Source organism: Procambarus clarkii, chromosome 27, assembly GCF_040958095.1.
Source record: "Procambarus clarkii isolate CNS0578487 chromosome 27, FALCON_Pclarkii_2.0, whole genome shotgun sequence".
NCBI lineage: Eukaryota > Metazoa > Arthropoda > Malacostraca > Decapoda > Cambaridae > Procambarus > Procambarus clarkii.
In genome coordinates this window covers 11,701,092-11,723,360 of record NC_091176.1, presented here as the reverse complement: position 1 = coordinate 11,723,360, position 22,269 = coordinate 11,701,092, and the positions used below count along the sequence as shown (strand labels likewise).

Sequence of the window (22,269 nt, the reverse complement as noted above, 5' to 3'; positions counted from 1 at the left end):
AAATATAATTTTATAAAAATCGTTACTATATCTGCAGTGTTTTAGTGGCATTTAATTCTCATGAACATGCAGGAGTATCATTCAGTACTTAATCAATTGAGCCACATCCGTTGTTTATATCTCTCTCTATACTTTAATAGTGCTTGCTTAAACTGCATACTTTAGTTATTAATAAAGTCCAGTTTATGCAATCGCCTACGAAGCTTCAAGAAGTAAAGGCTGAGGGAAATCAATACAAAAATGGGAAATTAGTATTTGCATCATATTGCGCCAAGTGTTGTTTACATGTCAGTTGAGGATGAAATTCCCGCCACAAGCGCCGCTGAGAAGTGCGCGCGCAGTCTCCGGCCCCAGCCAATCAGGAGCTCCGGCGGGAGGTGACGTTGAGGCCAGCCAGCCAATGAGCGAGCTGTCAGCGTGTGACGTCACGCCGAGCCGACCAATGAAAAAGGGCCGAGCAGCTATATAGTAGTTACATCTCCTACAAGCAGTCCTTTCCGTCGTGGCCAGTCGACGCAGGCCTGTTGCTAAGGTAAGAATCTGTGGCAGTGGCGCTTTTGGCGAGAGATCCTTCCGAAATATCGAGTGAATATTGTGGGTATCACGTCCTAAAGTGGGTGGAAAAGTGTGGGTGGCGTGAAAGTGGTGGATTTGTGTGGGAAAGAGTGGAAAATGTGGGCGAGTGTGGACTTGGCCCGCTGCCGGCCCCGCCGCCACCCACCACCGCATGGCCGCCCTCGTGTAACTTAGTCCTCTCCTGGAAAAAAGATCTTGTGCTGTACTACTTTTGAGTTGACCAGTTGATTAGTTTCCTTAAACTACACGAATTTGAGTTTGGGCCCAAGAGTGCGTGGAGTATAATGTTAGTGGTGTGTGAGGGGCTGGTGTGGGGCGGCGCGGGCCCCACGAGGCGTCCACCACCGCCGCCATTACGTCACCCAGGCCGGCCCCGGCACCCTCCATGTTTTGTGACTATTCTGGCTTTCTGTGCACCATTATAACCCCTAATGGTGGTGTTTGCAAGGCTTGGTTAAAGTTATAACTTATATTTTTGAGTTAAGATTTTTTTTCTTAACTAGAAGACGCGAGTATGTTAGGCCTACTTAACAAAGTGTAAAAATGTATTATTCGGAGATTTGTATGTAGCGTAAGTCTTTAACTAAAGCAGTGGTAAAGAGGGCAGTATTTGTAGCTTATTACATAAATTTATACTAGACTAGCTAATTTTGCAAGTTAGACGAACACGGGCAGCACTGGTAGCAGGTGGCCGCCATTTTGTCTCCCATGAGCAGCGAGACTACCTGTCTCGCTTTTTAACTTTTAAGATTTCCATTTTATTTCTAGGTTAACAAGGCATTTCCTCTTTCAGAACAAAGCTCCCGGTTTAATCCAGCCAACATGGGTAAGGAGAAGATTCACATTTCCATCGTGGTGGTGGGCCACGTAGACTCTGGCAAGTCTACCACTACTGGCCATCTCATCTACAAATGCGGTGGCATTGACAAGCGAACCATCGAAAAGTTCGAGAAGGAGTCTACAGAGATGGGTAAGGGATCCTTCAAGTATGCCTGGGTGTTGGACAAGCTGAAGGCCGAGCGTGAGCGTGGCATCACCATCGACATCGCTCTCTGGAAGTTTGAGACCAAGAGGTTCTATGTAACAATCATCGACGCTCCCGGCCATCGTGATTTCATCAAGAACATGATCACTGGAACATCCCAGGCAGATTGTGCCGTGCTGATTGTGGCTGCAGGAACGGGAGAGTTCGAGGCTGGCATCTCCAAGCACGGTCAGACCCGAGAGCACGTGCTGCTGTGCTTCACTCTAGGTGTCAAACAGCTGATTGTTGCTGTCAACAAGATGGACAGCACCGAGCCAAAGTACTCAGAGGCTCGATTTGAGGAAATCAAAAAGGAATTGACTGCTTACGTAAAGAAGGTCGGCTACAACCCAACAACTGTACCTATTCTTCCCATCTCTGGCTTCAATGGAGACAACATGCTGGAACCATCGGACAACATGACCTGGTGGAAGGCGAAGAAGATTGAACGTAAGAATGGTGCTTACGAGTTTGTGACCCTCTTCGATGCTCTAGACAACATTGATCCCCCAAGCAGACCTACAGACAAGCCCCTTCGCCTTCCTCTCCAGGTTAGTTGTATTAAATTTTTCATTTCTAAAACTATTTGGCAACTAGATTTCATGTAATGTTACTTTTAACTAGCCCAAAGTTATGGGCTAGATCTTTACCCATAACTTTATGGCCACCTTTTTTACACTAGCTGTTTTAAATTCTTGCCTTAAATTCCCAAGAACCCTTCAGTGCTGGTAGTCTGCTAGGATGGCAATTTCTAGTGAAAGAAACTGCTACATGACCAGTTTATATACGGCAAATAGGTGTAATATCTGTAAAGGTAGGTGTATGACTACATGCATGGCCGTAGCCTTTATTAAAAGGCTACGGTTCCCTGAGCCCCATTGTTTTGACAAGATGCCTTATTTGGATTGACAAATTGTTTGAAAAGTTCCCTAGTCTCGCAAAAGTTTTGAACAATGCTTTTGCAAAGTTTTGATGTAATGTATTACACTTGGTAGAAATTTACTGGGTAGAAATTTAAAGCCAAACTTTGCCCACAGATCTTGCTAACACTTTCTCTGCCAGACAAGTTAATATAATTAAACTGACCAACATATTTAGTAGGTTGGAAAGTTTCAGTAGGTAATTAAAAGATTGCATTAGTGGTTCTGATTTTTAACTTGCCTGACCTGACCTTGCCCATTCTAAATTGGCCCCCCCCCCCCAAATTGTTGGCTCCACTTGTCCTCCCCTTCAATGTGTCCTTGTTACACGATTTAGTCTTCGGAAAGTTTGTTGCAAAAATTTACTCTCCTGCATCCCTCGGCACTGCAATAAGTAGTTCCCTTTTATAAAATTGTAACACTAATGACTAAAAGTTGACCTAACCATTACAGTAATTTTAATGCTTGACTAGTTAAATTTCATTTTTTTTTTTAACTGTATGGAAAAGGGGTTTAATCTTTTCTCTGCGTCTTGGCATAAATAGGAACGGAGAAAAAATATTAAATTGTCAAATTATCAAAGGTATAGACAAAGTCAATCACAATAGCATATAAAAATTATCAAAATGTTTAATTTGATTATTGGACGATTTGCATGAAACTTTAACACCTGACTGCACGTGTGCCTATTTAAAAGGGTTCCAGTTTTGGAAGAAATTGGTTGATGTAAACCTCGTCCACAAATGCCAGACAATTTCAATTTTTAAATTTTTAAAGTCCCTACTCATTCTTAACACTTCCCCGGGCATGCGCACTGCTAACTTGTCACACCCCTGACATGTGTGCCGTCAAGTGTGCGGCGGCGCTGAAATTGGTTTACTAGTTTTATCACCTTAATTCTCGTGCCTGGGACCTTAATGTCGTTAGATTTGGTATCGTTTGCAATTAAATTCCCTACAGGTGTGCATATGTGCCAAAGCCTGGCATGCCTCCCTGTAGGAAAGCCTCAAGTTATCCGTAAAAGTACCACTTGGCACACTGCAACCTAATGTGTGTACTCGTTCAGTTTGATCATGTGAATTTGTGTTAAGTCGCATTTTGGTATCAAATTGTTCGCAATAAAAAAGTGCGTATTTTAATTAGTCCAACAAAAGCAAAAACTCTATAATTTTAACAAATTAGTTCTAAAAGCTCGTCAATAGATTCTTTCCGGTGTTCCGACTTAAATGTTAGATCTTTCATTTTGATTTCAAATTGTGTGCACTCTTAAAGGTGTTTATTTTGAAACTATCCCAAAGTCGATCTGATAAAAATTATAAATATTTTTGTAATGAAAGCATTGTCCACAGCTAGGACTAGAGGAAAAAAGTAGACGTGATCGGTGTCCAAAGTGATAGTGTTAACACCATCGCTCACCGGGCAGGCACGCGGTCAACTTAGGGGTCGTGCAACGAGCGTGCGGTGACGCCCAAATGTGTACTCGTTTCAGCTTTCTCACCTTAATTCTCGTGCTACGTCGCTTGTTTTGGTATTGTTTGCAATTAAATTACATGTGTGTGAATATAATGTACAAAAGTTACCCATGAACAAACGCCAATTTGCAACCTAATGTGTACTCGTTCAATTTGATAACATCAAATTTCGTTACATCTTTCATTTTGGTATCAAATTGTGAGCAATCTAAAGGCACTTATTTTGATACTCTCCCGAGGTAGATTGGATATAAAATTAATTTTATACAAATATTGTTTGTAGTAGACGTGAGTCTGGTCCAAAGTTACCAATAGTGTTAAAATTTCATAACTTGCTTGTTTGTAAAGTTTCTCTCATGATGCCAGCATTTTGCGTAAGTTATTTATTGATTTTATAGCAATAAACACTACATTTACATTTTTGGGGAACTTGACTATTTGTATTGGTAAAAACCATTTTGGAAGATCTGCATCTTCAGATCCTTATGCTAATGTGTCAAGCCATAGAATGATCATATTTGAATCTTGTGGTTGTATCAACTTGCTGAAAACTTAAAAATTTAAAAAAAATTACATCCCTATTTAGGCTGCATTACTGGAACTTGGAACAATTACAGCCTTTTTCATAAAACTAGTAAAGAGGAGATTTAAGTTTTAAACTCTTGCCCCTTTATTAGTGGTCATCCTTTACATTTTTAAAGGTAAATATCAAATTTAGAATTTGATTTAAATTTAGTAAATCGGAGGCCTAATACAAAATGGCTTAGGCCTAATTGTGATGGTGGTGGTAAAGATCTCTATACACCAGTTGCATAGTGCTCCTGGCAGTATGGGTGGAGTTTTCAGTTGCATATATGCCATGGGGACTAAGTTCATGCCTACCATACTAGGCCCAGGAATTTGTGACCTGTGCAAAGTTCTTACAAAATTGCTTGTGTAATAATACAAACTGCCTATGGGAGCTTGTTGGGTTTGTTCCAATTTGAAATTGGGAATGTTTACTTGGAATCACTAAAGCAGCACTGGTGCTGCTCTAGATAATACTTATTTTTCCCCTAATTGTAAATGGTTGTTCAAATTAATAATCTTGCAATGAAAACTGCAGTGTTCAATCAGTCTAGAAAAAAATTAAACTAGCATTGTATGGTATGCAGACCTTTACCATTTTTTTTTTTCTTTCCAGGATGTCTACAAAATCGGTGGTATTGGAACAGTGCCTGTGGGACGTGTAGAAACCGGTATCCTAAAGCCTGGCATGGTAGTCAATTTTGCTCCAACTGGCCCCACAACTGAAGTAAAGTCTGTAGAAATGCACCACGAAGCTCTAGTGGAAGCTGTCCCAGGTGACAACGTTGGCTTCAACGTGAAGAACGTTTCTGTTAAAGATCTGAAACGTGGTTTTGTTGCTTCTGACTCAAAGAATGATCCAGCCAAGGAGGCCCAGGACTTCACTGCCCAGGTGATCGTCTTGAACCACCCCGGCCAGATCAATGCTGGGTACACGCCTGTGCTCGACTGCCACACTGCTCACATTGCCTGCAAGTTCTACGAACTTCTGGAAAAGATTGATAGGCGTACCGGTAAGGTACTGGAAACTGGACCAAAGACCATCAAGTCTGGAGATTCCTGCACTGTTAAAATGGTGCCCAGTAAGCCAATGTGTGTAGAAACCTTCCAGAAGTATGCTCCACTTGGTCGTTTTGCTGTGCGTGACATGAAGCAGACGGTTGCTGTGGGAGTTATCAAGGACGTTAACAAGAAGGAAGGTGGCGGAAAGACCACAAAGGCAGCAGAGAAAGCCCTCAAGAAGAAGTAACCTACATCTTAGAGACCATCATAGGTTAACTGTGTTATCTAGTCTTTAAGATGTATGGTTTTTATAAAAATAAACTTGAGTAAGGAGTGAAAGAACATTATCGTTGTCTTAATTTTCTTTGGTAGGGATAATATAGGATCGGATGGGTCTTCCCTGAAAGATATTTAACCTTAATGTAACTGCTGAAACGGATTTACTGATTCCTCTAATTATTGTAAATATTGCTTTCCCAAGTATATTGTATGCAGTGTTAATTAAATTAGTATAGATTCAATTATACCCGCTTTCTGATTTGTTTGTACTAGTCCAACCCCCCACAATCTTTGTTAATCTGGAATTTTCGAATTTGGAAATGCTATGCAGTTTTATAAAATTAAAGTTGTGGGGAAATTAAACTTTATAAAGGAATTAAAATATATATCAGAAGGCACATTTACAGAAATTTTTCTGCCTAAGCTTGCTGCAGTTGGAAAGTGAAACTATATCTTAATAAATTATACTTTGCCTCTTCAAATTTTTAATGATTGTCCTGCAATGCAGTATAATTTCACTGAAATTCTTGCGGAACTAGCAATAAAACTGCAAACCATACATAAATGTTTGAATATTCGTAGCAAGTGGCTTTTAAAGCCTAGACCGCTTTAGTAATGGCCCAAAGATTCTCATTTGATGGTGCTACAAACTTCCTGGCTTTGTATCTAGGAAGGCTACTACCTTTTGATAATCACTTAATGGGTTATGATTGAGAAATGTAGCAACTAGCCTGATTGCTCTGCATAAACTTTTCTATAGTAGGGTGGTCCATAGTTAATTGGGAAAGCAATGTGCGCAGTTCTGAAATAAATCGGCAGTGGCTATATGGAAAAATACAAGCTAGTTTGGATGAAAACCTCTCAAATGACTTCTTAAAAGTGAGCACAAAGAAATACCCTGGGAAATATGAATGTGCCAATTTACAACTAAATTTTAAACTACATTAGGGCATCCATTAAGATCTTTAACTAATCTGGTATAGAACGCATGTGTAACAGAACCGTATCATTTTCATAAATTTGACCTAGTTTCCTAGAATCTTGTGTTTATAACATGGAACTTATAAAAATACTTAATTCATTGCAGCCTGGAGTTTACAAACTGTACCACAAAAGATTGAATTCTTAAGGTTTAACACCATATACGAAACGTATCGAGGAGGCTCTAAAGCAGTTTGACAATGTATAAGTTGAATTCCTTTGACTAACTTGTGAGTAATTTGGTGTAGACTCCTAGGCCAGGTTATAGTTTTTTGTTTTTATATATATATATAGCCTTCCCGGTTTGGTGCCTTCTTTTGATAATTACTTGTTATATAATATATATATATATATATATATATATACAAGATTTAATGAGTGCGATGGAAGAGTACCAAGATAACTTTTTCTCCCTTTCATTCAGCATTTTCTAGGTCTGTTCAATCATACACGCTTTGACATTTACTATCGACCGGGTGTTACATAAGTGAGTGAAGTTAACATTTATCTTGACCTGTAGGTCTTTAATAGCAGCAGAGAAACTGACGGATGCAGAGATGCTTTCTAGAATATATCTACCCAGTAATTTTGGGGTAAAGTTGGGAACTAATTTTAGAGAGGTTCCCAAAGTTAAAATCTGTTAAGTACATGTTAAAATTTTCGATGCCGTGTTTCTTTTAATGCTGCACACATTTCAATACTTAACTTTCACACACTTTAAAGTGTCATAGCCTTTTTAATACAAATTCAAAATCTAAGTAATTATCAAGAGGGCATTAAGCCGGTTAAACTAAATGTAGTACCATCAAAGTGGCATGATGTTCTAAAGGTGATATCTAGCCCCTTTTACTTAATTACTTTTTGTTGTTCTAAGTAAAAGTGGCTAGATATTACCTTTTTGATCATAACCAGTTTAATGGTGCTGCATAAGTTTCCTCGACTTTGCACCTTTTGATAATTACAGATTTATTTCTACTCACCAAAAAGGCTATGGAAAACCATAGAAATACAGTGAAGTTAACGGTAAGGAATACAACATTTAAATCTAACGAACTGTAGCCAATTTTAACTTTGGGAATCTCTCTTAAGACTACATTACAGAAAACATTGGTCTATGCAACAGCCAGTTCTACAGGGTTTTTGCTATCTTGATTGTTGAAGAAAAAAATGACAAACAGGTTTGGCCATTGTCTACTGTCTTGGGGACCTCTCCCAAAATACAGTACAAAATTAACTTTTCTTTTTGGTACATCATACAACATTCTACCCATTTACTAGAAACTTAACATTGTTAATAAAAATAGAAGCTGTGTACAGCTGAAGCTGAATACATCCAGCATTCATCACGTCATTATCTCAAAATACCTGTGCAATTATTCTGAGATATTCATAGCTTAGAAATTGTCCCTCTATATCCATTAGAACAACAGTGGAAGCTCTCAGAGAACTGGACAAGTTGGTGCCAGAGCTAGTGTACCATACCAGCCTGGTTGTGAGGGGGTCTTCAGGTTATGAAGACAATCTTACACACCAGCAATAACCAGTGAAGGTTATGGGTATAGAACACTAAATTGTCAACATTTATGTTTTCTAAATTGGATATCCTTATGATATTCAAATTCGATCATATTGTCCAAAACATCTTGACATGAATCATGACATACAGTACTTCAGTATTTAAAAAGTTCTGTATATTACTTTTACAGAAAGCAAAACATTTAAACATTCTTACTGGCAACACACAGTAAGGCACCAATATACAAGACTATATTTTGGGTTTACTTATGCATTAACCTCAACATTCTATAATTATGAATAATTCTGGCAAACAGAATTAGTTAGTAGGTGGCAATACCATTTGTAACCCTTTATATTTGTTGGAAAATGCAATAATTTTTATGTACCACCATCAGAATCTTTTATCAAGTTTGTAAAATATTTGCAAAAAATAACTAATTTAACCTGGAAACAAAAATTCTTGAAGTGGTAACCTAAAAAAAATCAGTCGTGTGGGGTAACCAGGTTTCTGGAATTTAGACTGCAAAGGAATTATAACAATTTCCTGTACAACTATAGTTTTCCAACACAAAAATCATTACTTTTTGTTTTTCCTAGTCCATTTCAACAATTACAGTACAGTACTTTCTTACAGCTACTGTAAGAAAGCTGATCATTTTTGTAAACCACTGATTGTTTTATCTTCAGTTTTTAATATTCAAATTTAAAGACTTGTAAAGTAAAGATGTGTTTACAGTATATAAGTAACAATACACGCAGGAAAATACTGTATATGCATATTACAAACTTATACCTGTAATTATTTAAGTTATGAGCATTTATGAAACAGATCAGGCATAAACCCGACCAAAGGTACCAAGGTATAAATCAAATAACACATTTTAAGAATACATTATACATTTACAGAAAACAAATTACAGTATACAACTTTTAGAAAGAACTATGAAAACCAACGTATCAATTGCTAGTGTCCATAGTAGACATAGGTGTGGTGTTGATGCTCATACTGGTGGCAGCATCAACGAGAGCTGTGTGAATGTCTTTAGCATACACTACTTGATTTCTCACTGTTGCCAGGTAATGAGCATATTTTTGTACATCAACAGGTGGCGAGGATATTGAGCTTGGTGTGTAAAGTTGGGATGCTTTTCCTTGCAACTGACTGTCAATGGCTGTTCTCTACAAAAACAAAACAAAACAAAACAGTAGTTATGGGGCTCAGTACAGAGCAAAGATCAATGCTTATAGGTTTTTACAACATATGTTACCATGGTATAGTATACTGTACCGAGAGATCTTAGGAGACCTGAAGAACACAGAATTTGGGAATACTGTGCCTGATTTGGTACTCAAACAACTAACATCAAAGGTGAGGGAAAAGGGGTGGTGGTAATGGGCTGGAGATTGCTTAATTATTGTTTAATTATAGTGTTGTTTCACTAAAGAATGCATGTAATGAAGTCAACTCAAATAGTCCCAGGTTTGATTACCTTGCAGGATGAAATGTTTGGACACATTTCCTTAAACCTGATGCCTCTTCGACTTGCAATAAATAGGTACCTGGGAGTTAGGCAACTGTTATAGGTTGCACTGTGATGCAGGTCCAGGGAAACCTTGATAAGCTTAATAGGATTATGTCCCCTAAAAGTGTGAAAAAAGTGTGAAAAGTGTTGAAAATTAATGTTGAATTTATAACTTTAGCATTCCAATAATGCTAAAATGAGTCGCCCTAAACTTCCAAAGTAAACGTTCTGTTGATGCTAAAAATGAGTCATCCCTTTCAAAATTCACAAAAATCACTAGTATTTTGTTTTGGAGCACAGTGCATATAAAATTACAATAAAATAAAAGGACTACAAGATGTCCAGAAGGATCTGAAGAAGCAGTTATAGGATGTGGAACAAATGCTACAAAGGGTGCTTGTGACCATAGTACCTGCAGTAAACCAGGAGAATTCGGAGGGTAATTCTACAATTGGGGAAATCACTGAGGTCACAGGCATTGTAGGTGAAAGGGATTCAAAAGCTTTGGAGAGAGACAAGTGAAAAAATAAACTCATTATTTGAAACTTGCAGAATATTAGATGCAGATATTTTATAGAATATGCAGATGACATATTAGATCAGCAAAATATTTAGGAAATGATAAGAAATCTAGTAGGTGAAGAGGAAGATGTCAACATTTCCCAGATAGTGAGGGCAGGTAGGCCTGAAGCAAACTTGATATATACAACCATTGTAAATCTTGAGCAAAGAAAGACAATGCAGTACAAACAATATCACAAAACCTATGATGGCTGCATGGGAATAACAACATATTCATTATCCCAGACCTCATAGTGTATAAAAAAAAAAAAAAAAAAAAAAAAAAAAATTAAGAAAATTAAGAAAAGCAGAGCAAAGCATCAATTTGAAACTGAAGATACGAAGCAAGCAGGTGACCATGATAAGAGTGGAGGATAAAGTCCTTCACGCAGTAAGACAGAACTATGCCTATACATACATCTCCAATGACAAGCAGGCACAAAACCAAAGGGACAATGTATGGAATAAACGTGTGCAGAACACAGGGAACAACCTTTCAGCTCCTAAGAACAATGTCAGGAGTCTAAATTGTTTTTACACTAATACCAGAAGCCCAGTAAATAAATTTGATGCACTGTGCACACACACACACACACACACACACTGGCTGCTAAAGTTCAACTCGGGAAAGTGTAAGGTGATGAAATTAGGCGAAGGGAGCAGGAGGCTGAACACAAGGTATCATCTGGGAGGGGAAATCCTGCAAGAGTCAAATAGAGAGAAGGATCTGGGGGTTGATATCACACTGAACCTGTCCCCAGAGGCCCACATCAAAAGAATATCATCAGCGGCATATGCTAGACTGGCCAACATAAGAACTGCCTTCAGAAACTTGTGTAAGGAATCTTTCAGAACCCTGTATACCACTTATGTAAGACCAATCCTGGAGTATGCAGCTCCAGCCTGGAGTCCATACCTAGTTAAACACAAGACAAAGTTAGAGAAGATTCAGCGGTATGCCACCAGGCTCGTCCCGGAACTGAGAGGATTGAGCTACGAGGAGAGGATTGAGCTACGAGGAAAGGCTAAAGGAGCTGAACTTCACATCCCTGGAAAACAGAAGAGTAAGGGGTGACATGATAACCACCTACAAAATTCTCAGGGTAATTGACAGGGTGGACAAAGACAAACTCTTCAGCACGGGTGGGACACGAACAAGGGGACACAGGTGGAAACTTAGTACCCAGATGAGCCACAGAGACGTTAGAAAGAATTTTTTCAGTGTCAGAGTAGTTAATAAATGGAATGCACTAGGAAGTGATGTGGTGGAGGCTGACTCCATACACAGTTTCAAATGTAGATATGATAGAGCCCAGTAGGCTCAGGAATCTGTACACCAGTTGATTGACAGTTGAGAGGTGGGACCAAAGAGCCAAAGCTCAACCCCCGCAAGCACAATTAGGTGAGTACACACACACACACACTGATGCTGAAAATCCCAATATTCAGTAATCGAGTTTAGTGTAACATGAGGACGAGAAGATTTAATTGCAGGAGAATTACATCTTCCAGGATACCACCCACCTTTCAGGAAGGACAGAACAACAAGAGGTGGTGGTGGTACGATACTCTCTATATAAATGACAATCTGACTATAACCAGCAATGAAGAACTAAACAACATAGTATCCTTAGAATCTGTATGGTGCAATGTACAAGCTTGAAATAGTAGCAAACTGACAGCGAAAGTATGCTACAGGGCAGACACAGCTACAGCAGAGGAAGTTACAAATCTGTATAATGTAATAAAATGCAGTGGCTGAAATCCAAGCTGCTATAATTAGGGACTTTAATTATGAGACAATAGGTTGGGTGAATCTAACATCACATGTAGAGAGAGAACAATCTCTTGATCTGGTACAGGACTCCTTTCACATACAGCATGTGATCCCCAGTTCTGAATCCACTTGCACGAGAAAAACCAAAGCCTCTTGGAACTTACAAGATAATAAACAAAGAAAGGGGGACAAAACACAAGAATTGTCAAAGTACATTTTTATATACATACTGTACTCCACCAGACAGTTTTGCCTGAAACCATACATTTCTAGTGAGCAAGTACAGGGGAAGAAAATTGAACATAGCCAAGTTCATTTTTTTCCTGGGCCCTATCTATGACCATATCTATCTATGAACATAGACCTATCTATCTATGAACATAGATAGGGCCCAAGACCTCTGCTCCAGAAACTATGTATGACGCTAAGTTTTGAAAGTTTCAACTCAATATGATAAGGAATTTCCCCCAATATCACATACACACCACTAAAGGAGAAAAATTATTTTGATACTGTACCTAATTACTTGGGAAAAAGACAAATACCTGTACATCTTAGAGAATTTAGGAGAGCCTGTAATAACAGTGTGCAAGTTAAAAATTAACAACATAACAAAAAGGGATAAAATACTCACAAGATTCAATTCCATCTGGTCACAGAGTGTATAAAACTTCTCAATACTTTCTTCAAACTTAGCATGCTGCATTTCACCAGCATTCCTGTAAACACCACTCAATATTAAAGGAAACAAAATGTAATATTAACAATAGATTTACAAGTTACTGAAGTACTGAAGAGTTACAAATGACTACAAATTATAGACTCATGAGTTTCATGATCACACGCTGAAGGATTGTGAGATTGAAGCTAATACGGACTTCTTGAGATACAGTATAACATGAAAACTGAGAAAAGTAGTAGTAATACAAAATATAAAGGTTACTGTGCTACAATGACCAATTTCAATGTGAAGCATAATTTTACATACATACTACCTGTATACATTTATGTTGTAGATTCCAAGTAAATATGACAAAGCATTCTCATGTGAAAACCATAAGGCATCCCACCAGGGTTACCCAATTACCTGTTTCCTAGGTCAACTTGGTGGTTGCCGCTAAGGTTGGCCACTGCACACCCGAGGGTCTCCTGTCAACAGGAATATGTTACTGTTACCACAACAAATGCCAGTTCTAGTGTTAATGTGAACAATCTCATGCATCATGCTAGCATATTCTGTTTCTCTCCCAACTGACCATACTCTCACTTAAATTATATGACACTTTTATAATGCTTAAAAGTGGAACTCTTGAAGAATTGTTGATTTAATAAAAAATAAATATGCCAATTTTATACTGTATTAACTACAAGCAACAATAAACATTAAAATTTAATTCTTACTAACATAAAAATAATGGAATGGATAAAACAGTGGTTGAAATACAAAGGGCAAAGCAATGGAGTAAAAGTAACTAAATGGAGTAAAAACTGGCTGGAATAATGTTTGGAGTGGAGTCTACAAGGATCCATTTTGGGGCCAACCCTATTTACAATGGACATCAGTGAAACTGATAACATCTTAAATAACATCATCCAATCTGAGGATAATACAAAGATTTCCAGAAAGGTGAATATTTTTGGCTAATCTCTGATCCCCAAGCTCTCCTCATTTCATAGCAAGCCAGACTCTGGTTCTAAATCTCAGTAGGCTTCTCCCTAAGGCCAGTGTTTAGCTCATGGAGCTACTAGGGAACCCTCCCATAAAGAATTCACAACATGATTTTATTAAGGGCTGCTCATGTTTAACAAATTTGTTCTCATGTGAGTACCAATCATATTTAAGGTACAGCACATAGAAAATGTATTTATATTCCAGTGACCTTCCAAAGTCACATTTTCTCTATCCAAATATGCATGCTAGTACACGCATGATAAAAATTACAGGACTGTATAAAATGTGCCTGAAATGCTTTGTGTATTAGTGACTTTATTTAATATGGGACCTCTGTACCTACAGATGATGTTTCCTATTACAGATAACGTTTACCTACGTTTCTTGCCCATACTTCTAGCAGTTGCAACCTATATATTTAAACTTTAACAAAGTTTTTCATATTGTGCTTCAATCATGATTAGTAGAATCTTAAGCCCAATCATCAATGTATAAATGTACAGAATAAGGCAAACAATATACTGGGCTTCATTTCTAGAAACATTTCTATCCTGTTCTTCCTCTTGAAGTATGTATAATAAGGTATCTAATACACAATGAAATGACGATGCCCTGATCTATTCATTCAAAAACCCTTTGGAGCAATGCAAGGCAGCCAGCTATTCATCAAGCAGTTGTGTATGTACTTACGAACCTGTACATCTTTTCTCAATCTTTGGTGACTTTGTTTACCTTTATTAAACTGTTTATGAGATCCAACGCACTCTGAAGCTGTTTAAAACATTAATAACATTCAATTGGGAAGTTTCGATCCTTGTAAACTGTTTAACAAATGTAAACAAAGCCACCGAAGATTGAGAAAAGATGAACAAATCTGTAAGTATGTAGATGTATAACTGTTAGTTGAATCCTGGCCCAGGTTGCTGGTTCAATCCCCACATTGCTCCAAATAATTTCCCAAGACATCTTATATTATCCTTTAGCTTAATGTTGCCCTTGTTTGGTCCAATGGTTCAGCTTTGGTCCCCATACTACAAAATGGACATAAATTCACTTGAATGTGTAGAGAAAGATAAACTTACACCCCAGAATTAGAAACCTCCCTTTAGATGAGAGATTAAGAAAGCTCAATTTACATTGTTCAGAGGTGAAGAGCAAAGGGTTGTTGTCTTGAAGTACGTATACCAATGATTGAAAGGTAATATTAGTGTGTTATATATATCAAAACAAAATACAGTAGTATGTGAAACAATGGATACAAATTGGGAAAGTTTATATCCAGAAAAAGACACGGGTAGATGCTACTTGGGAAATACTGTAGACTTGATTTATGGAACAATTTACCAGGTAACATAACAGACATGGTATTACTAAATTGTTTCAAGTTAAGATTAGACATACAGTATGAATAAATGAGTTTGGTTGGCTATAAATATGAGCTGCCATACATGCATCAACAGACTTCCTGTTCTTCCTCTATTTTTGTTAGATCATGGGCAATCAAGAGACGTATTCCCAGGTTAACGTATCTCAGGATATGAAGTGTCAATGTGTATGCCAAGTGCCGTGAATACGCGAGATATAATGAGTTTGGGCAAGTGTAATAAGCACAGTGCTGTAAGGTACAGGTGAAAAGGCTGATAAGTTATGGTGGTGGTAGTGTGGTGATGCCAGTAATGGTGCTTACCTATCGGTGACTAAGGGAAGCAAGTTGGGAATGCATGCTAAAGAGTATGCATGAATGCATACTCTTTATGCATGCTAAGTTTTTTAATAACTGGTGCATGTTGTTTAACTCCTAAGCTATAACAATCTTTTCTTGCCATAGATAGCTTCAGAAAAATCATCAATAGTTGTGTTTTATGATTTTTGCAATATATAAATTAATTTTAACTTAATTTACTTATTTATGTGAACAAGGGTAATAGTTTACAGAATGATCATGGGTGGACAAGTTTGTGGAAATTTGTAATAGTTACAATGTCTGGTTTTTCTACACGAATTATTCTATTTGATATAAACAAGATGAGTTTAACAGGTAATAAATAAAATATAAATCACATAATAATAGTCATTTAACTTGGCATAGGTCCTCACCATGAGAGCTTCTTTCATCTGCCCAAAGTGGCTTTTAACCCGACTTATGTTGTCCAATTTGTATTCTTGCTGTTGACTGGATTGATGCTGTTGTTGTTGCTGTTGTTGTTGTTGTTGCTGTTGTTGCTGCTGCTGTTGTTGCTGTTGTTGTTGCTGCTGTTGTTGTTGCTGCTGCTGTTGCTGCTGCTGCTGCTGCTGCTGCTGTTGTTGTTGTTGTTGCTCTTGAGATTGCTGTTGCTGCTGAAGGTTTTGTTGTCCTACAAATACAACACACAAACATGTTAGCTAACCTTATAAGTATTTAAATAATAATTAACAGCACTAGGAAAGCTATGCTTAAAGTGACATGTAGCCAGTGGTATTTCTGCCATCCCCCAACAAGTAACAGGTGAAAAGTAGAGATGTATATACAGAATGACCTTGATTTGCTTGCCAGTTACATTCCTATAAAACCAGTGTAAAACCAGACATGCACCAATCATACTTAAGGGTACAGCACATAGAAAATGTATTTATATTCCAGTGACCTTCCAAAGTCACATTTTTTCTACCAAAATATGCATGCTTGTACACGCATGATAAAAATTACAGGACTGTATAAAACGTGCCTGAAATGCTTTGAGTATTAGTGGGTTTATTTAATATGGGACCTCTGTACCTACAGTTGATTCCTATTACAGATTACTATTACAGATAACGTTTACCTACGTTTCTAGCCCAAAACGCTGTGCGTATTAGTGGCTTTAAGCACGGTATATACTAGCTCTATCTAGAAATCCAACATTCTGTTTGTAACTCATTTTGTATGAATGTATGTACTTTTTCCTGAATAAACATTATTATTATTACTATAAACCACCGTGATATGTTTTTATGTATATTTTATTAATACAATTATTATACAGTACAGGGATAAATTATTATTACTTTTGATTTTGTGAGAAAATTACTGTAGCATCATCAAATACTGTTGCGCGAGTGTGGAAATTTCTCGGCCAAACCTGCACACCCATAGTTGCAGATTGCTGTGCAATGTGCAGTATGATTATCATCATCTCAGGTTGGAGTACAGTACCATCATGTTGGGTGTCCCTGTGTAAGTACTGTACTGTAATCATATCTACAATTCAGATAAAGTATGGCATAAGACATAAGATGTCTGGTTATGTGATGCGATGATGAATGCTTATTCATCTGTTGTATAGCATGGGTGAATTGCTACGATTTTGGTTGGTACTGGCAGAGGCAAGAAGGTGGCTAGCTACCTCGGGTCACGTCATCTTGACCTCACTTAGGCGGGCTAAGAAGAATGCTATCTCCATACTCCTGAAGATGTCACATGAACCTATGGTCAGACCAATCAGATGATGAGCTAAGCCAGAAACTGCATATTGACTGGTGTATCTATATAGAGGTTCTGTGAAATTAATTAGTGAGGTGTGGGTCTTGGTAGTCAGAGCAAAGTGTACACTCCTTGGAAATTATAATGGTTAGATGTGTACTTCTCGCTACACTGAATTGTGGGGCTGTACTCATAGTACGGCATGTCTTTTACTTAAGGTATAATAATAATAATATTTTATTCAGGAAAAGTACATACATAGCTGCAGTTACAAACATATTGTTGGATTTATAGATAGAGCTAGTATATACAATACAGTACCTAAAGCCAGTAATATGCATAGCATTTCGGGCTGAGTACTTATTAGAGAAGGCAATATTGAGGATGTCTAAGTTGAGGCTTACGTTGATCAGAGCACATTACCCACTCTTGCAGAGCATTCATTACAGTAAAAAATTAAGAAATATCAATATTGCAACAAATAAAAATTTCACACAAAAATATCCTGTGTCCATCCTTGAGTAGTGGTGGAACAATTAGAGGAGCACATAATGATCTGTGGAATTGTATTCCAATATTAGTTTAGTTAAGAAAATCGCAGCAAGATAAACTAAACTAATAATTAGCACATACCTATAATTAGAATGTATGAGTGGTATGATTCAATCATACACAGCACTTTTGACAAGGTGTGTTCTGTAATTATATTAAAAACACAAATATTGTTAAATTTGGCTAGGTTATGTTAGGCTAGGTTTGGATTAGGTTGACTTAGATTAGGTTCGGTAGGTGAACAAATCCACAAGGGCCGTGACGAGGATTCGAACCTGAAGTTCGAACTGAAGTTCTAGAACTTCGGTTTCAACCCTTTTACCCTGTCGTAGCTCAGTCAATTAAGGCAGTGTCTGGGATGCTCCCGGATGCAGGTTCAAATCCTTGTCACGGCCCTTGTGGATTTGTTCATTTGATGCATCACGTTAGTGTTGATGCATCACGTTAGTGTGATCTCTGTGTGTTAGGGTAGGTGGTTTTAAAATCCACTGATGAAATTTCTTGGGTACAGAGTAACCTGTATCCACATCATCAATCAATTTACAATTATAGATAGCTATGCCTAGTTAAAATATTAAGAGCCCAATATCCATGCCCACTGTGACTAATAATTTTGACTTCCCACGGGATGTGTATGGGGTTCATAATAAACTAATTAATCCTACAAGATTTTTAAATCTTCCTAACTTTAGCCAATCTAGCCTAACACAACCATACCCAACCTAGCGATTCAACGATATATGGTCGCTTTAATAAATGGAAAATACATTGTTAGACCGTCTTGTGTACGGTTTGATCACATCCCATATTAGCTTAGGTTTGGCTCAATTGGGTTGGGATGGGTTAGGTTAGGTTAAGGGGAAAGGGGGAGGTATGGGGCCCACAGTAAACTAATTTAATCCTGAGGTTCATTGTGGCAAGAAAAGGTATGGGGGGTCCGTAATAAACTAAAATAAAAGCATGTGGAAGAGGAAAAGAGAAGAGTACCCCCATACACAACAATTCACTATACGCCTATACATATCCCCCCCCCACCCTACTAACCCATGGCAGACATTTGGACGTGCTGACTCTGTTGCATCATGGCCTGCTGCTGGGCCAGCTGGTTACTCAGCATCTGAGAATTCATCTTCGTCTGTAGCAGTGGGCAGCTGAGGAGGACAATGTTGTTGGAGAGTAGTGGAAGGTGGCGTGGTCCACTGTGGTGGGGGATGGTTGGGGGCTTCCCTGTGGTGGGGCCAGGCAGCACGGGCTATGGTGAGCCCGTAGGGGACTTATCTGGCACAAGAGCGGGGCTGTAAATGTAGGGGGGGGGGTGTATTTCAATATATATGATGGTTATTCAAATTCAAATGTTTATTCAGGTAAAATTACATACATAGAAGATGAGTTACAAAAATAATGTTGGGTTTATAGAGCTAATGCATACAATACCTAATTAAGTCACTAATACACGTACAGAGCGTTTCGATCAAGGTGTGGGAAAAACACTTATATAGATGAATACAGTGTAGCATTCACATTAAAGGTTTCTAAAGCCCCAGATGTGAATGGAACCCAAAATCGATAAACTGTCTACCACTGAAACAATCCGTTTCAGAAAATCTCTGGGCCGAGGGAGTTTCCCGTAGTTTGGAAGTATGCTAATGTCACCTCTATCATCAAGAGGCAGAAACTTAAGTGGAAGTGAAACTTAAGTGAAACTACTTAAGTGAAACTTAAGAAGAAAACTACTGATCAATCAGCTTAACCTCACATATCTACACGCTCATATATACATATCACGCTCATATCTACACACGATTCTAAGAATCGAGAAGAATCATTCACCATTTTGACCACAGTGCACAGCCCATATTATAATTAACGTTCCATCCACATTGAATTTTGTAACAGGGTGGGGTCAGCCTCTACATCAAAGACACACTCATCTGTACTGAGCTGCTAAACACCTCAAATGATAAGGTGGAAGTGCTGATAATCAAAATAGAGATTCTAAATGTAGTTATTGTCCTTGTATATAAGTCACCGGAGGCAAACCCTCAGCAGTTTAAAGACCAACTAATGAAAATAGAACACTGCTTGGAAAACCTCACAAATCCAGCTCCGAACATCATCCTGCTTGGGGACTTCTTCTTCTTCTTGTTGATAGTAGGTGCAGTTTGCATGAAGGGTTTGTCCTCCCGATGACTGCACTTGGGGACTTCAACCTACGGCACCTGAAATGGAAGCACCTGGCTAATACAGTAATATCAGAAAGAATACCAGGAAGTAGCCTAAATGAACAGGCACATGCAAATGACCTGCTACGGATGTTTAGTTAGTTTAGTTCATTTATTATGCACCCCATACCCATCTTGTGGGCGGTAGTGGAAAGGGTTACAGAGGCACATAATGGGCTCAGGGACTGAACCCCACAATTCATTTGGCTAAGCAAGTTACAATCTTGATGAGCTAGTTACAAAATTCAATATAAGTCATCACATCAACAATGGGTTCGAGATCGACCCCAAGTACAGGTTCTAAATTAAGCAACTGACATATGTGGAGAGCTAGTGTCAAAATTTATATGTTTGTCCTGCACACCGCCCCCCATCCAGTGGGCAGCGGTGGATAGGTTACAATCACTTAGTTACTACCTACAGTTAGCAAACTGGGGAAATTTGGCTAACATTTCTGGTAGCAGATCATTTTGAATGAAATATTGACACATCGCTGGAACATTGGTTATAGAATTGTCTCTAAATTCACGTATCTTTTCGCACTTCATCACGTAGTGACGGAGGGTGTGCGAATAATTTTGTTGACACAGTTTACATTTGGTTGTAGCGAGTAGATTATCCCAATAATATACTCGCTCCAAATGCTTTGTTAATATTCCTGTCAACCTTTGGAGATGAATGAGGTGAGGCGTTGCCCGGGCAACACGGCGAGGAGTTGCCCGAGCATATAAGCAGCAGAATAGCAAACATTAACCAGAGTCTACTTTCAAGTGTGGTCTAGAGCAGACACTTGCGAGGTACTGTACCGATGCTCAGTGCGCTCAACTCACACCAAAGTATCACCTGTGTACTTCTGTATATTCGACCAAATATATATATAGTATCTTAGTGTCTGTGTTTATTTGTCACCATACTTTTCGTAACAATAAAACCGTTACATGGTCATATATATATATATATATATATATATATATATATATATATATATATATATATATATATATATATATATATATATATATATATATATATATATATATGTCGTACCTAGTAGCCAGAACGCACTTCTCAGCCTACTATTCAAGGCTCGATTTGCCTAATAAGCCAAGTTTTCATGAATTAATTGTTTTTCGGCAACCTAACCTACCTAACCTAACCTAACCTAACTTTTTCGGCTACCTAACCTAACCTAGCCTATAAAGATAGGTTAGGTTAGGTTAGGTAGGGTTGGTTAGGTTCGGTCATATATCTACGTTAATTTTAACTCTGATAAAAAAAATTGACCTCATACATAATGAAATGGGTAGGTTTATCATTTCATAAGAAAAAAATTAGAGAAAATATATTATTTCAGGAAAACTTGGCTTATTAGGCAAATCGGGCATTGAATAGTAGGCCGAGAAGTGCGTTCTGGCTACTAGGTACGACATATATATATATATATATATATATGTCGTACCTAGTAGCCAGAACTCACTTCTCAGCCTACTATGCATGGCCCGATTTGCCTAATAAGCCTAGTTTTCATGAATTAATGTTTTTTCGACAACCTAACCTACCTAACCTAACCTAACCTAACGTTTTCGGCTACCTAACCTAACCTAACCTATAAAGATAGGTTAGGTTAGGTTAGGTAGGGTAGGTTAGGTTCGGTCATATATCTACGTTGATTTTAACTCCAATAAAAAAAATTGACCTCATACATAATGAAATGGGTAGCTTTATAATTTCATAAGAAAAAAATTAGAGAAAATATATTAATTCAGTAAAACTTGGCTTATTAGGCAAATCGGGCCTCGCATAGTAGGCTGAGAAGTGAGTTCTGGCTACTAGGTACGACATATATATATATATATATATATATATATATATATATCAGCCTACTATTTTCATGAATTATATATATATATATATATAATAATATATATATATATATATATATATATATATATATATATATATATATATATATATATATATATATATATATATATATATATGTCGTACCTAGTAGCCAGAACTCACTTTTTGGCCTACTATTCAAGGCCCGATTTGCCTAATAAGCCAAGTTTTCCTGAATTAATATATTTTTTCTATTTTTTTTCTTATGAAATGATAAAGCTACCCATTTCATTATGTATGAGGTCAATTTTTTTTTATTGGAGTTAAAATTAACGTAGATAT

At 37.7% G+C, this 22,269-nt stretch overlaps 2 protein-coding genes across 3 annotated transcripts; one reads left to right on the top strand and one right to left on the bottom strand.

Moving 5' to 3' along the window:
- Positions 1-371: 371 nt before the first annotated feature.
- Positions 372-5,905, top strand: LOC123762661 (elongation factor 1-alpha). The gene is made up of 3 exons (XM_045749314.2): positions 372-532; positions 1,370-2,151; positions 5,176-5,905. Exons 2-3 carry the CDS (start codon positions 1,399-1,401, stop codon positions 5,806-5,808), a joined length of 1,386 nt encoding a protein of 461 aa, XP_045605270.1. The 5' UTR covers positions 372-532; positions 1,370-1,398; the 3' UTR covers positions 5,809-5,905.
- A 3,313-nt stretch (positions 5,906-9,218) lies between these two features.
- LOC123762662 (mediator of RNA polymerase II transcription subunit 29) lies at positions 9,219-20,092 on the bottom strand. 2 transcript variants are annotated; one of them, XM_045749315.2, is made up of 6 exons: positions 19,955-20,092; positions 18,908-19,158; positions 15,970-16,226; positions 13,288-13,349; positions 12,835-12,919; positions 9,219-9,518 (listed from the first exon to the last, which is right to left on the bottom strand). In XM_045749315.2, exons 2-6 carry the CDS (start codon positions 18,990-18,992, stop codon positions 9,297-9,299), a joined length of 711 nt encoding a protein of 236 aa, XP_045605271.1. In that variant the 5' UTR covers positions 18,993-19,158; positions 19,955-20,092; the 3' UTR covers positions 9,219-9,296. The 2 variants fall into 2 exon arrangements, with proteins under 2 accessions (XP_045605271.1, XP_069188456.1); XM_069332355.1 differs by lacking the exons at positions 18,908-19,158; positions 19,955-20,092 and adding an exon at positions 17,945-17,996.
- Positions 20,093-22,269: the final 2,177 nt, after the last annotated feature.

What these genes read in the sequence shown, in the direction of transcription:
- LOC123762661 (XM_045749314.2), top strand. Translation starts at nt 1,399, where the DNA reads ATGGGTAAGGAGAAGATTCACATTTCCATCGTGGTGGTGGGCCACGTA. An exon ending in CCCTTCGCCTTCCTCTCCAG is followed by an intron (nt 2,152 to 5,175) that starts GTTAGTTGTATT and finishes TTTTCTTTCCAG; the next exon opens with GATGTCTACAAAATCGGTGG.
- LOC123762662 (XM_045749315.2), bottom strand. Translation starts at nt 18,992, where the DNA reads ATGAATTCTCAGATGCTGAGTAACCAGCTGGCCCAGCAGCAGGCCATG. An exon ending in CGTCCAAATGTCTGCCATGG is followed by an intron (nt 16,227 to 18,907) that starts GTTAGTAGGGTG and finishes TTGTATTTGTAG; the next exon opens with GACAACAAAACCTTCAGCAG. An exon ending in ACCAGATGGAATTGAATCTT is followed by an intron (nt 9,519 to 12,834) that starts GTGAGTATTTTA and finishes TTGTTTTTGTAG; the next exon opens with AGAACAGCCATTGACAGTCA.